This window comes from Thunnus maccoyii, chromosome 18 (genome assembly GCF_910596095.1).
Source record: "Thunnus maccoyii chromosome 18, fThuMac1.1, whole genome shotgun sequence".
NCBI lineage: Eukaryota > Metazoa > Chordata > Actinopteri > Scombriformes > Scombridae > Thunnus > Thunnus maccoyii.
Window position 1 is genome coordinate 29,675,833 of NC_056550.1, and position 13,318 is coordinate 29,689,150.

At 38.6% G+C, this 13,318-nt stretch overlaps 1 protein-coding gene and 1 long non-coding RNA gene across 2 annotated transcripts; one reads left to right on the plus strand and one right to left on the minus strand.

Annotated features, from left to right (window-relative positions):
• Positions 1-287: 287 nt before the first annotated feature.
• Positions 288-1,968, plus strand: LOC121884737. Its single transcript, XM_042393709.1, has one exon. It carries the CDS (start codon positions 334-336, stop codon positions 1,966-1,968), a length of 1,635 nt encoding a protein of 544 aa, XP_042249643.1. The 5' UTR covers positions 288-333.
• Positions 1,969-5,316: 3,348 nt separating this feature from the next.
• On the minus strand, positions 5,317-7,854 carry LOC121884625. The gene is made up of 3 exons (XR_006092393.1): positions 7,570-7,854; positions 5,886-5,979; positions 5,317-5,579 (listed from the first exon to the last, which is right to left on the minus strand). It is a non-coding gene; the product is annotated as an uncharacterized LOC121884625 (long non-coding RNA).
• Positions 7,855-13,318: the final 5,464 nt, after the last annotated feature.

Here is a 13,318-nt window from a genome sequence, read left to right on the forward strand (position 1 = left end):
TATTGTTAATGAATCATCTGTAATGTTGTGATGTAATAATGTTTTCCACACTCTCACAATCCTTTGAGTGCTGTAAAATACTAAGTTGCCATAAATACAAAGAGCAGTTTTACCTTTATTTCCTGTTTTTGTTGAATCTGCTCCATGAAAAGTCACCATGAATGAACTATTAGCAGACAACAGTCAGCTGGAATAGTTGTAATACTGAAGACAACATTTTAGCATGATGTCTGTTGGGTGAGATCTTAACTTATAAGAGTTCAGTTCAGGTTTTTGGGGCTCTTGAATGTACAGCATTTAAATATATTTTGTCTGTGTTGCAGTTATGGCGTCATGCAGTCAGTGCTGTTGGCTTCCTCGATCATTCTTCTCTACTGGACCATCGCCTCCACTCAGTCACATGACCCCACCAACTTCTCTCAATGCTACAGGGTCAAAAGAGACCTGGCTCCAGGCTCCAAAGATCAGGCAGATAAAACATTAAATACTGTAAAAGACTCTCTGTCTGTATTTAAAGATGTGATGGAGAAGATCGACACCAAAAAGGTGTCAGCTGTGATGCAGGGTCTCGCCAGCTTTGCCAGCGTGGCGCCTGGCATTGGAGGTCTGGTCTCCTCTGTCATAAACATGGTGCTGGTCTTCATCCCGCGAGATGACCTGGTGCTGATTGAGGTGAAGAAAGGGTTTGCTGAGGTGAACAGGAAGTTGGACTCTCTCTCCGTCCAGCTGTCCAGCCTGACAGCAGACGTGGAGTGGTTCAACTACGCCAGCGTCTATTCTCAAGACGAGATGCGCATCGTCAACGCCTGGAAGAAGTTCAATGAGTTTCGTGAGAACAGTGAGTTGGTACAAAGTCAGGAGGACAAACTCCGACTAGCAGAAATATTCACTAACTACTTTGAGAACACGGCAACTGAGCCCAGTGTGGCCAACCTCTACCATTACCTGACGGTCAACAGCACGTCTCTCAGTGGAAACCTCAACGACCTGCTGAGGCAGAAGTTTAAATGTGACATCGGTGAGATCGCTAAATATAACTTCTATTTCAGCAGCTTGCTGTGGAAGGGGATGGTGCTCAACCAGCTCTACTGGAGTCTGATCGGCTTCAACTCATCAGGCAAAGAGGCCCAACACACCCAGATGTTCAAGGATGTCTCCAGAGCGCAGTTATCAGCGGTGGAGTTCTGCCTCGACAACTATGAGCAGTACATGAAGGAGGACGTGGTGAAGATCAGCAAAGAACTCAGTCCTGATAACAAACAAGACATCGCTGAGAAGGTGAAAAAGGCTCTATATGAGAAGTACAACTGGTACAGCTGGATGGTGCTGGTGTACGACACTAACAGAGAGAAAAACTTTATCCTTTTTGATGTGACTAAGATCCCTGTGGGGGAGATCACTGTGGCTGTGGGCTACACTCTGATAGCGGATGAGACACTGAGCCAAGATCTGAAGGATCTCGCCGACATCTGCTTGAAAGGTAGAGACTGTGAGAAAATGTCAGAGTTAGTACCACAATGCTCTGTAGAAATAGCACAAGGGGTATTACTACAACTCAATAAATATGTCAAGGTGACACATGTCTCCTATGGGGAAGACTTTGCTCAAGTCCCACAACCTTTTCATCCAGTTGAATGTCAGTGGGGTCGCAGTACAAGTAAAATTTCCATGTATTACTCCCGCAAAGTGTCTGTCTGCGGCCCTGACACATGTAAGAACGGTGGAGAGTGTAAGAGGCTGCTGGACTCCAATGAGAGGTTTTGTATATGCCCAGATGGTTACTGTGGAGACACATGTGAAGAGAATTCAGACACTAGCAAAGCCCCAACTACACATATACACCAACCTGTCCCTGACATCACCACCATTAACACCAAACTGAACATGATTGAGTCCAAACTGCAGGAGATTCTCACCAGTATCAATGAGAGATGTCCTGCTCAGCAGCAGATACCTGCAGACCGCTGACGGACGACTGGAACGACTGTTTAAATCAAACTGACTAACAACACAAGTGACTGAGCCCCAGTGAACGGGACCATAAAGAGTTTAACAGCAGCAAGAGATGAGATTCAGATACTGAAGACCTGAAGTTTTTAAATCTCGTGCACACAAGTTAAATATTTTGTGCAAGCAACAAGTATGTTGTGCGAACGAGATCCATATCTTGTGAGTAAGTGCTTCTATGTCGTGTGGATGATATCTATGTGTTGTACACACAAGTTTTTATCCTTGTGCACAATATCATCCAGATGTTGTTGTAAGTTTTCACCTCAGAATGTCATCCTATGAAAAACACGAGACTGATGTTCATCAGTTATCTGCTGTATAGTTTAACAGATAGTTGGTTTGGACAAAGGAAGAACTAAATATGATTTTATTCAGTTCTGAAATTATATTAGATTTTAATGATATGCCAAGGAAATGGCCTTGAACTTAAAAAAAGAAGTAATAGTCATTTTAACTGAGCTAAATCCCAACTGAAGTTAATATATATATATATATATATATATATATATATATATATATATATATATATATATATATATATATATATATACATACATACATACATATATATATACATATATATATATACACATATATATATACACACATATATATATATATATATATATATATATATATATATACACACACACATAATTCTCTTAACTTCAGTTGGGATTTAGCTCATATATACATATATATATATATATATATGTATAGTCATATCGACTCAGATAAATAAGTGAACTCAGTGCAGAAAAACACAGACCTGAAAGTTGTTTTACAGACACATTAGAGGTGTGTAGCTCTCTCAGTCTTTGGCAAATTTAGAATAATCTCTTCCCACTGGACATGCATACTGTGACTTGTGTGTACAAGATAATAATTTGAACATTAATCTTAATATCTTTGCTCCACAAAATAATTTTTCTGGGACCTGCAGGACTGCAGACATTTTAACCTCAACTAGGAAACTAATGTTTGATTCACTGAAAGGCTGCAGATTCAATAAAAATAAACAAGTACATTAATAATGAAATATATCAGTTATGAATCCAGGACAATCCAAACAAGTTTTTGATTGGATTTGACTTTACTTGATTAATTTCTCGTGTTAATGCTTCATATCTCTGCTCTTGTTTGAGCCAGTAGAGGTGGTGGACAGTAGGAGTTGTACTCAGACTTTAAGAGGGATCAGCTTCTGATGCAGCCTGGTCTGAACACACATTTCATGAAATGAGTTTCTGATCTTAAAAATACAATATTTTAGAAAATCATCTTTCTTTGCCTGATATTCAGACTGAATGTTTCTTTAGTTTTTGTTAATCAGCATCTTTCTGCCTTTTCTTCCCTTTGAAGGGCCAAAAGATATTTTTCTTTAAATTTGTGCACACAGACGTGTTGTGTTTCATGAGGCTGGTAGATATTATTCCTGTCTAATGAAAAACTAAAGAGGATCAAGTTCAGGAGTTTTCAGCTTGGTGTTGGTGTTTCTGTGTTCTACAGGTCTGAGTATGAACCTCAACACTTTAACTCTGACAAGTCTTAGAAGACCTTATGTGGACAATTTAAATTTTCATGTTATTGCTTGTAAGTCATTACATCATCAGCTGCTAGACAAAGTTGAGCTGTAACACAAACTGCTAAGTAAACAGACAGGAAGGGTTAGATTTTATTCATAAATTCAAATTAAAAACTTTATTGATCTCAGCTGGTAAAGTAAAGAAAATGTTTGTGTGCAGAAATCTGTAAATGAAATGAAATTTGATTTTAAATGATGAAGCCGTCTGGAGGACGCGTGCTGATGTCACTTCCTGCCTGTAAATGTGATCTGATTGGATAGTTTAAACCAATGAGATGCTTTTTCTGCTTCAAGCTTCTGTCCTGATTTTGTAAGTTTCAAACCTAATAAAAATGTCATCATTGGTGTTTCTTTCTTGTGAAAGGCAGCTAAATGTTTCAACATATATAATAATAATAATTATTGTTGTTTTACTATTTACAGTTGTGTTCATAAGTTTACAAACCCAGAATCTGTAAGATATGAACCAGTCATAGTGTCAAATAACTTTGTTGCAGGAGTTTTGAGGCTTGTCTCGGTGCTGTTTGGCAGCTTGTTAGCAGGATGTTTTGTGGCGCTGGCGCAGTAACGACTTTTTTCAGAAGAAGTTCCTTCTCATTGTTCATCTTGAAACAGCCACATGCAGCTTTCAGCTGAAGTTCTATTTGGGTTTTTCTTTGCAACTTGAACAATTTTTCTGGCAATTGTGGCTGAAATCTTTGTTGGTCTACCTGACTGTGGCTCGGTATCAACAGAACCCTTCATTTTCCACTTCTTTATCAGAGCTTCAACACTACTGATCGGCATTTTCAAATCTCCTTTTCCTGATTTATAAAGTTCGACTTTTCTTTTGCTTCCCTCGTGGCTCAGTATCCAGTAAAGTCAGAGCAGCTCTGGATGAATGATGACCTGATGACTCATTACAGGTGTGGAAACTTACCCTTCATAGCCATTTAAACCTGTGTGTGTGTATTATCAGGTCAAACATTCAGGGGTATGTAAACGTTTGATCAGGTCCATTTTGGTGATTTCAGTTATTATGATTTAAAAAGGGCACACAGAATTATGTGAAAATAAATGGCTTCACCCAACAAATATCACTAAATAAAACTAAAGTTTTCAGCATGATCAGTCATATTTTCCAAAAAATGGCCAATATTTCACAAATTCTACCAGAGTATGTAAACTTATGAGCACAACTGTAAATGGTGAGTTAGAGGCTGTGACAATTGTGGCCAATGACTACTTTCATCTTCTTTAAACATCATGACGCACTGACAGTTTGTCTTGTGGAGAGTTTAGAGGGAATCAGCAGCTCAAATATGCCGCAGATGACTCTTCTTTATGTATCTGGACACGCTGATGATCTGTAATCACCATGTTGCATAATAGCTTTTACTCAGCATCACAATAATCAATGAAAGCAGTATTTAAAATGTACTCTAGTATTTTTTGTATTATTTAGAACTTTAAGTTTAAATCATATTTGGTTGTTAGACATGCAGAACTAACAGCTTATTGTTTGTTTATTTAATGTCTGTTTTGCGACACATACGTGATCCTATTAATGATCCAGCAGTAACAACAACAATCTCTGTCACATGTTGTGATTAAAACTGTAGAGAATAATTGATCTGAACAGATATGTTTGGTTTCTGTGTTTGTTTGTTTTGTGCAACAGCCTCCAGCTGATGTGTGTTGTGTGTCAGATCATCCCAGCAGAGACTGGTCAGGCCTTCAGATGGCTGTACAGAGGAATCTGGCTCATTAATAACAATGATATCATAACAAAAACAGTAAAAGGAACGATGAGCAAAACATACATTTGTCTGATTTCAGAGAGATTTATATGGCTGTGAGTTTATCAAATAAAGTGATGAACTACTACAGAACATATGTTTGCTGAGCTTTCAACCTGCTCTGAGCAGTCGGACTCATTCTTGGCACCAAGGCTGCAGTTTGCTGCTGAATCTTCATCACCACACCTTCTACCGCTCCTCTCCTCCCGCTGTGATACAAAGCCAGTTACCAAGAAAAGTACCAAACAGGCACAACTGAGGAAATAACCTCAGTACACCGCCGGTGTGACACTGCACGTTACTTCCTGTATGAAAACAGGTCCTTTAAAGGCAAATCAGCCACACGAGTGACTGACATGGTTCAGTGTTTCTTTGTTCAAGTCTACATTATTAACAATATGCAGACATTTTAACTTTTGACCATCAATTATTCTATAATAAATTCTAGATGAAAAATAATGTCACTATTGATTACTTAAGTAACTTTTTATTCTTGCAGACTGCTGACCTCTCACCATGGATGTTGCTGAAGAACTCTTTGATAGGATCTTCTCCTCTGTGGATCTCCAGAGGAAATGTGCAGACAAGTTGATCAAACTGGCCAAAGAGCTGGAGGAGCACAAGAAGAACGTAAACATCAGTAAAGTTGCAGGTAGCTCTGCAGCTGTAGGTGGTGCAGCAGCCATGACAGCAGCAGGTGTAATTGCCATTTGTACAGCAGGAGCAGCGATATCTTTTCTAGCTGCGGCAGGAGTAGCGGGAGCCGTCGTTTCAGGGCTCGGAGCAGCTCCCAGTATCGGTTCAGAAGTCGCCTGTGCTGTCACATCAAGCCACACCATGAAAGAGGCAGAAAAGATTTCAGAGCAGATCCAGAACGCTAAAGAGGAAATCCAGGAACTGATGGAGTCACTGAAAGAGGAAGGAAACAAACGAGAACGACAGGATAGTGATGATGGTGATGATGATGATGGTGATGGTGATGATGATGATGGATGATGATAGTGATGATGGTGATGATGATAGTGATGATGATAGTGATGATGATGATGATGATAGTGATGATGGTGATGATGATGATGATAGTGATGATGATGATGATGATAGTGATGATGGTGATGATGATGATGATAGTGATGATGGTGATGATGATAGTGATGATGGTGATGATGATGATGATGATGGATGATGATAGTGATGATGATGATGATAGTGATGATGATGATGATGATAGTGATGATGGTGATGATGATGATGATGATAGTGATGATGATGATGATGATAGTGATGATGATGATAGTGATGATGGTGATGATATGGAGCAAATCCTGAGAGCGATGGCCAAACACAGCGGACTGGTGTTGAATGATAAAATCAATCTGCATGACATGATGTCTGTTTGGACAAAAAGTGAGATCTCTGGGAAAGACACCGCGTTTAGTCTTCTGGGAGAGTCGCTGCTTGGATTGGCCCTGTTTTCTAAATTTGTTACAGAAGCAGCAGCTAAGAAATCTGTGACAATAATCACGTCGACAGGATTCGCAAAGATGGCCGCTTCTATGGGAACAAAGACAGCAGCGAAGGCAGTTGGACGTGTGAGTATCAACGACAGTTTTTCAGACAGAGAGATTATTGTAATAAACCTCACTGTAGGGATGAATATTTAATACTGAACTGTCTGAAAAGTTACTGCTGCCACCACCTTTTTTCCCCAGTATGGTCCGGTGTCAGAGATCTGATAAAGTTACACACTGACAACAATACACAAAAAATATATAGACTAGACCAGCTAAACAGCTGCCCTGAGTGTCACAGCACACAAAACCAGCCCACACAAGTAACACACTAACAGCTGATAGGTGGGTGCACACACACACCCACACGTCCTGTTGCAAGAAGCATTTAAGAAAACACATAAGACTTAACGCAGTGAAAACCACACGATTCCACCCTAAATAGGCACACCTGATCTCACACTACTATGGGGCGTGCAGACTAAACTAGCCGAGACAGTCATGTATCTCCCCCATACCTATCAGCTATCTTTCACCCAGTTTGCCCAGTTTGCCACCAATATACTGCTGCTGCTGCTTTTAAGATCTATAAAAAGTCACAAATAATCATAGAATAAACCAGGACAGTAACAGACAAAACTAAACACAAAAACGCTTAAAATATCCTTATTTGAAATGACCACTTAACTGTCCAGTCAAACAAGACCCTCCCCTGGGGTCTAGGCTTGTGGCGCTGGTCCAACACGGCCCATATGCAGCAAGAGCCTGTGGGGGAGTTGTCGGTCCAGCACCAGAACAGCGGAACAGCTTGGCACTCCTAGTGTTCCCCGGTCCCTGACTAAACTCAGCCCTACCACAGGAACATCTCCCCCTGTTCTATCTGTCTTCGCCGTCGGCAGCCCTAGATTTCAGGCCCCCCCACCGTGAGTGCAGTGTCAGTAGCTTCGCTGGGCAAACTACCCGCGACATACATGCTCCGCTCCCCAGGACCCGCTCCCGCTCTCCCAGCAGCCCCTTTACCAGTTCGCCACCTCCACAATCAAGGCCAGCTGAGAACAATCAGCTCACCTAGTCTCTGTCAGCAGCAACAGTCCAGATCAGGTGAAACCCATAGTCTTTAATTAGTTGTCCACACCATCACAGCAGATTACAACCCAACTTCACTACACTATTATATTATAGATTATAGGTTTGGGAATATATTTAGATGTGCTGCAGGTCAGTGCCAGAATCAGCAGGGGGATGAAAAATATCAATAAAGTGCAGATATTTGTATCACAGATGGAAACCAACGCTGCAAGTGATGATTTCAACATCAAGTTTTGCTTTTTGACCAAAACATTGTGACAGTTTATCATAAATGATTCTGTTGAGTCCACTGTCAGTTTATTGTTTGTTTATCCAATGAAAACTCTCCATCTTCCTTCTGCTGCTCAGTCAAACAGAACCTGTCATTAAAGATGGAGGTTCTACTGTTCCCAACACTCATCTGAAATAAAATAACCTTCACGGGTCATTTTCGTCCACATCTTCAACATTGTAGTGTTCTGCTATTCTAACCAATTGATGCCCTCCACTCCAAGCACTGAACTGCCACAGTATTCCCAAAATACTGACCTTCTGATGACATGTTCACATTTTCACAATCAATGCAACTTAAATGTTTATGTTGTTATGGTCAGAAATGTCTCACCCCAAGACTGAAATAATCAACACTGTGATAAGAATATATCATCCAGTTCAATGCGACCAAACCTGCAGTCTCAAAACATGACAACCTTTCTTAGTCAGTATGAGTAATAAAGTGTTTTTTTTTTGTTTCCAGGTGGGAGGAGGAGCAGTTGGACTTTTATTTTCAGTTCCTGAGCTGATCATTGACGTTAAAAACCTGATTAAAGACGACTGCAAGACTGAAGCCAGTCAGAGTCTTTACAGACGGCCTCTAAAGAGATGAAACAACAACAAGACCAAGTGAGTCTGAAAATAAACATTTTGTTCAGTTTAATGCAGTAAAAGATGTTACTGTTTGTTTCCTCAAGTTTTCTTAAACCTGATAAATGAGGATCTATAATTAAAATAATAATTTAAAATGCATTAAAAGAACTGATTATTCATTTTAAAATATTTTTTTCCTTCAGAAATGTGCTTGACAGTTTAGCAGAAGTTCAACACTCAGTTGAAAACAGCAACAGGAGCTCTGGTGAGAAGAAGACACTGATTGAATTTGCGATAGAGAACTGTGAGGATGAAGCTGTTCGGAGACGGCTGAGAGAAAATTCAGAGTCTGACACTTTCTCCCAACTGGTGGACATGTTTCATTTCCTGAAGAAACACATCGATGAGGAAGAAAAGAAGGATCACAGTAACAATGTTCACATCACGTTTGATGCACACGGATCCATCAGAGACTCGATGATCCCGGCCAGCCGTCTGCTGCCTCTGCCCTCCATCACAGACGTGATCCTGTATTCTCCCTGGAACTGTTCCATCACTGCTGATGTAGCGTACGGTGTCGCTACAGGACGCATGAAGCCTCAACACAGAAAGTTTTACTGTAGGAAAAAAGTGAAAATAGGTGAAAACAAATATGTAGAATGTAAAATTCCTCATGAAGGGCATCAGCCCACCAAACTGCTCGACCACTGGAACTCAATGAAGAAAGCTGGACACCAAATGATTCCCAACATCACACTCAGCCCTCTGGAACCACCAGAGGATGGAGCATGGGAAAGGTTTGAGTTTCTCCAAGATAGATACGGCCGACCAGGAAGAAACCGCATCATTGTCCCGTTCAGCCTCCCAGGAAAGAGCATGTCTCTGTGTGGCTGTTGTGTGAATTTATCTCCTTAACAAGAATGCAGCAGAGATATATATATAATGTGTTGTGGGTAGTTTGCTTGTTGAAGTTACAGTGAGCTGTCTGGACTCACTCATTCATGTGGAATTGATCCCGTTTTTAATTGAGTGGTTGTTCAGTCACCTGTTGATGTTGTGTGATTAGTGAATGAGTGCAGGAGGTCTGGCTGCTGCTTCTGACAGTTTCTTTAGTTTGTTTTTAAGCTGAATCTATATTGAGTAAGAAGCTTAAAGTAACTAGGATAATAAGTGATGGTCGTGTCTGCCACATTTCCGTTCTCCAGAGGATGAATCCTGCAGACTTTGAATCCCTGACGACTGGCACCACCGTGAGCTTCACATTTATGGTTTCGAATGAAACGTCTCCACATCTATTAGATGGATTGTTAAGATATTTGGTTCTGACGTTCATGTTTCCCTCAGGATGAATGTGTCCTGTACTTTGGTTTATGACCAACCTGCAAAACTAATGACATTATCATTAGCTTCACTTGAGACCATCTGATTTGATTCGTTTTCACTTTGTCTCAGCACATAGAGCAAACCGAGAGGAAGGAGGGAGACGTCCTGCTCTCTTTGATCACCCACAACCAGAACAGAATGCAGCCGGATCTTGTGGACGTAATGAGTTCATTTTGTTTTCATTTTTACAGGCGTTTATCTTGAAGCTTGATACTCAGACGGCCAATGTGTGAAATAGCTGCAGTGAAGGACAAATATATCCAATATTTCTTGGGAAGCAGCCACATGCTGTGGTGTTAGAGGTTTATGTTCCCCCTAAAATGACTAGTTTTGCAGCTTCATGGCTATAACGTCCATCATTGCAGACCTCTTCTGTGCTTATCTGAAGCTGACGTTTTTCCTCTCTTTACTTGTCCACTATACTGTATGAGGTTCATTCTTAATGTAGATGGGCCTTTTCAAGCTGTAATCAGCCTTTGCAGTTTGCAACCGTGATGTATGTGTACAATTGTCTGGTAATGCTGTTAATATTACTGATCAATAATCAATTAATCAATAAACTAAACTTTATTTTCACCCCACATGTAATATTTTAATTATAAATACTCAGAGAACCATTCATACTGTAGAAAATGGTGAAGAACCATTTATAAAGGATTCTTTACTGAACCGGTTGGGTCCACAAAGAACTTTCTTGAAAATGGTTCCTTAAAGTCCCCGTCCACTCAAAAATATCTTTTTCTTATTGTTCCCTCAGTTGAGGGTTTGAGCTTCTCTGTGCAGAATGATGTTTGTGCAGAGTTTGTTTTCACATTCATCTGCTGAAAGTGGAAAGTTTCTTCAAAGCGTGATTTGTGACATCACAAATAGTTTGGAGCCAATCATGGTCAAATATTCAACTTAGATAAGTGTGATGAGGAAACTTGAAGCCTCCAGTTCACAAACACTGAGATGAACTTTACAGTGAAGGAGGAAACATCTGGTGTCCAGCAGGAAAACTTTAGAAATAAAATATTTGTATATTTATGTACTCTGGAATTTTTACTGAGGGAGAAGGATGAGATGTAATTTTATTTTTTTAACAAGATAATTGACTTGTTTCATGGAAAAAACACATCAGACACAAATATTATTCAAAGCAGAGTATTTATAGCATCAAATGGAACTTACTTACTACTTAAGTAAAGTACAAGTACCTCAAAATTGTACTTAAATACAGTACTTGTGTAAATGTACTTAGTTACTTTCCAGCAGAATCAGGCATCTTTTAAATCACCTTTTAAATATTATATTTATAAAAAAATCTTTTTATTCATCTCATTAAAATGTTTTATGTGTTTTAACTGTTTAATTTCACTGTTTATTCTCTATATATGACATAACTGACCAAGTGTTATAGTGCTATACAAATAAAGATGTATTATTATTATTATTATAATTATTATTACTATTATTATTATTAAGTGCAATATAATCTCATTTACATTTACAATGACTGTCATGTTTAATATCTGCTGTTTACAAATTACAGGAGTAATATTATAAGCTCTGTGCTGCTACTGTTATACTTTTATATACGCTGTTCTTATACTTTGTCTACTACACACTATATATTTTTCTCTACTCTACTTTTTATTTATTCATAACTTGATGTGGGTTTGTTACTGTTTCAGGACAATGACAATGGCAATAAAGGCTTTCTGTACCTTATTTGCTTGCATGTGCTGAATGTGCCACAGATTGTTTGTGTAGAGTTCAAATCAGTCGATCAGTTTTGTGAAATGTTACACAGACTGTTAAAAAAGCTCCTGACATGTTTTTATCCAGATAAAAAAAAAATGAATGAGTTCATAAGTTTACTGTAAATCACACATTACAATTACAAAAGTATACTGTGAATTTACACATCTAATGTAAAATAACATGAAAAATGTGTTAGTGTGAATTACCATAAAATTTCCATTTAAAAAAAATATAATTTCGCTTTTTTTTCGTATAAAAAGACCTGTATTTAACATTTTCAACATTTTTTATTACATTATATATAGATTAATTATACAAGATTTTATGTAAAATTATTTAATTAAACTCAATATATAACAGGATATTTCTGTAATTTTAAGCCTGATTATTCATATTACAGCTGTGTCAGTAGGGTAAATTTAATTGTTTTTATAGGTGGATTAGATTGTTAGATTAGAACAACTACAGCTCCCATGATGCTTTGCGATAAAAGCCTGGTGAACAGACAGAAACCAATTAAAGGCAGAATGCCTGCTGCCCCCTGCAGGTCACAGCTTGTTACTACAGCACTGATTATTTCTACAGCTCAGTCTGATCAATAAGATTATTATTGACTAATTAAAATATGTGGATGATCCCAAATAGCTGAAATATTATTTGTGTACATATTATTTATATATATATATATAGAATAATACAAAATAATATTAATAAGAAGAAAGTGTATATTCAATTTATATTATGATAAAATTATACTATTATGATATATATAGTAACAATAGTTCAAAAGTGCAGGTGTTTGTATATTTAGTGTTTCATATTTGGTTGTAACTTTTTATAAACAGCTCTGTGTCATCTGCTAATTGGTTCATTATGATAAAATGATCCGTTCATAACATTTAATGTCACTATTTTTCATATATTCTAAGTGTGAATGTTTTAAATTGTGAGGGTCGTTTAACCCTCGTGCACATCAAACCTGTCGGTCGTCTCACTGAATTTTTGTTTTTTTTTTTTTGGTTTTTTTTTTTTTTGACAATGTCCATGTTTACTATTCTGAACTCAACACTCAGGAAACACACTGAAGCTTCAGCAACAACAACAAACCACAAATCTTTTACAAGCTGTTTTATTAAAAAGTGAATCTGACAGTGTTGAATACAATCTGATGTTACACACAGACAGACGGTGTTATGATGCCGTACACACTCGTTACTGGCACGCTGTCACATGATGTCAGACTGGAATGTAAACACGTGCCGCTGATTCATGGAGGGGCTCATCCAGCTGCTGTGATGAGGTGGTAACCGTGGCAACCCTGTTATCTCAGAGACCCTGAGGCAGACAGAGAGACAGAAAGCAAACAGGTCAGTCGG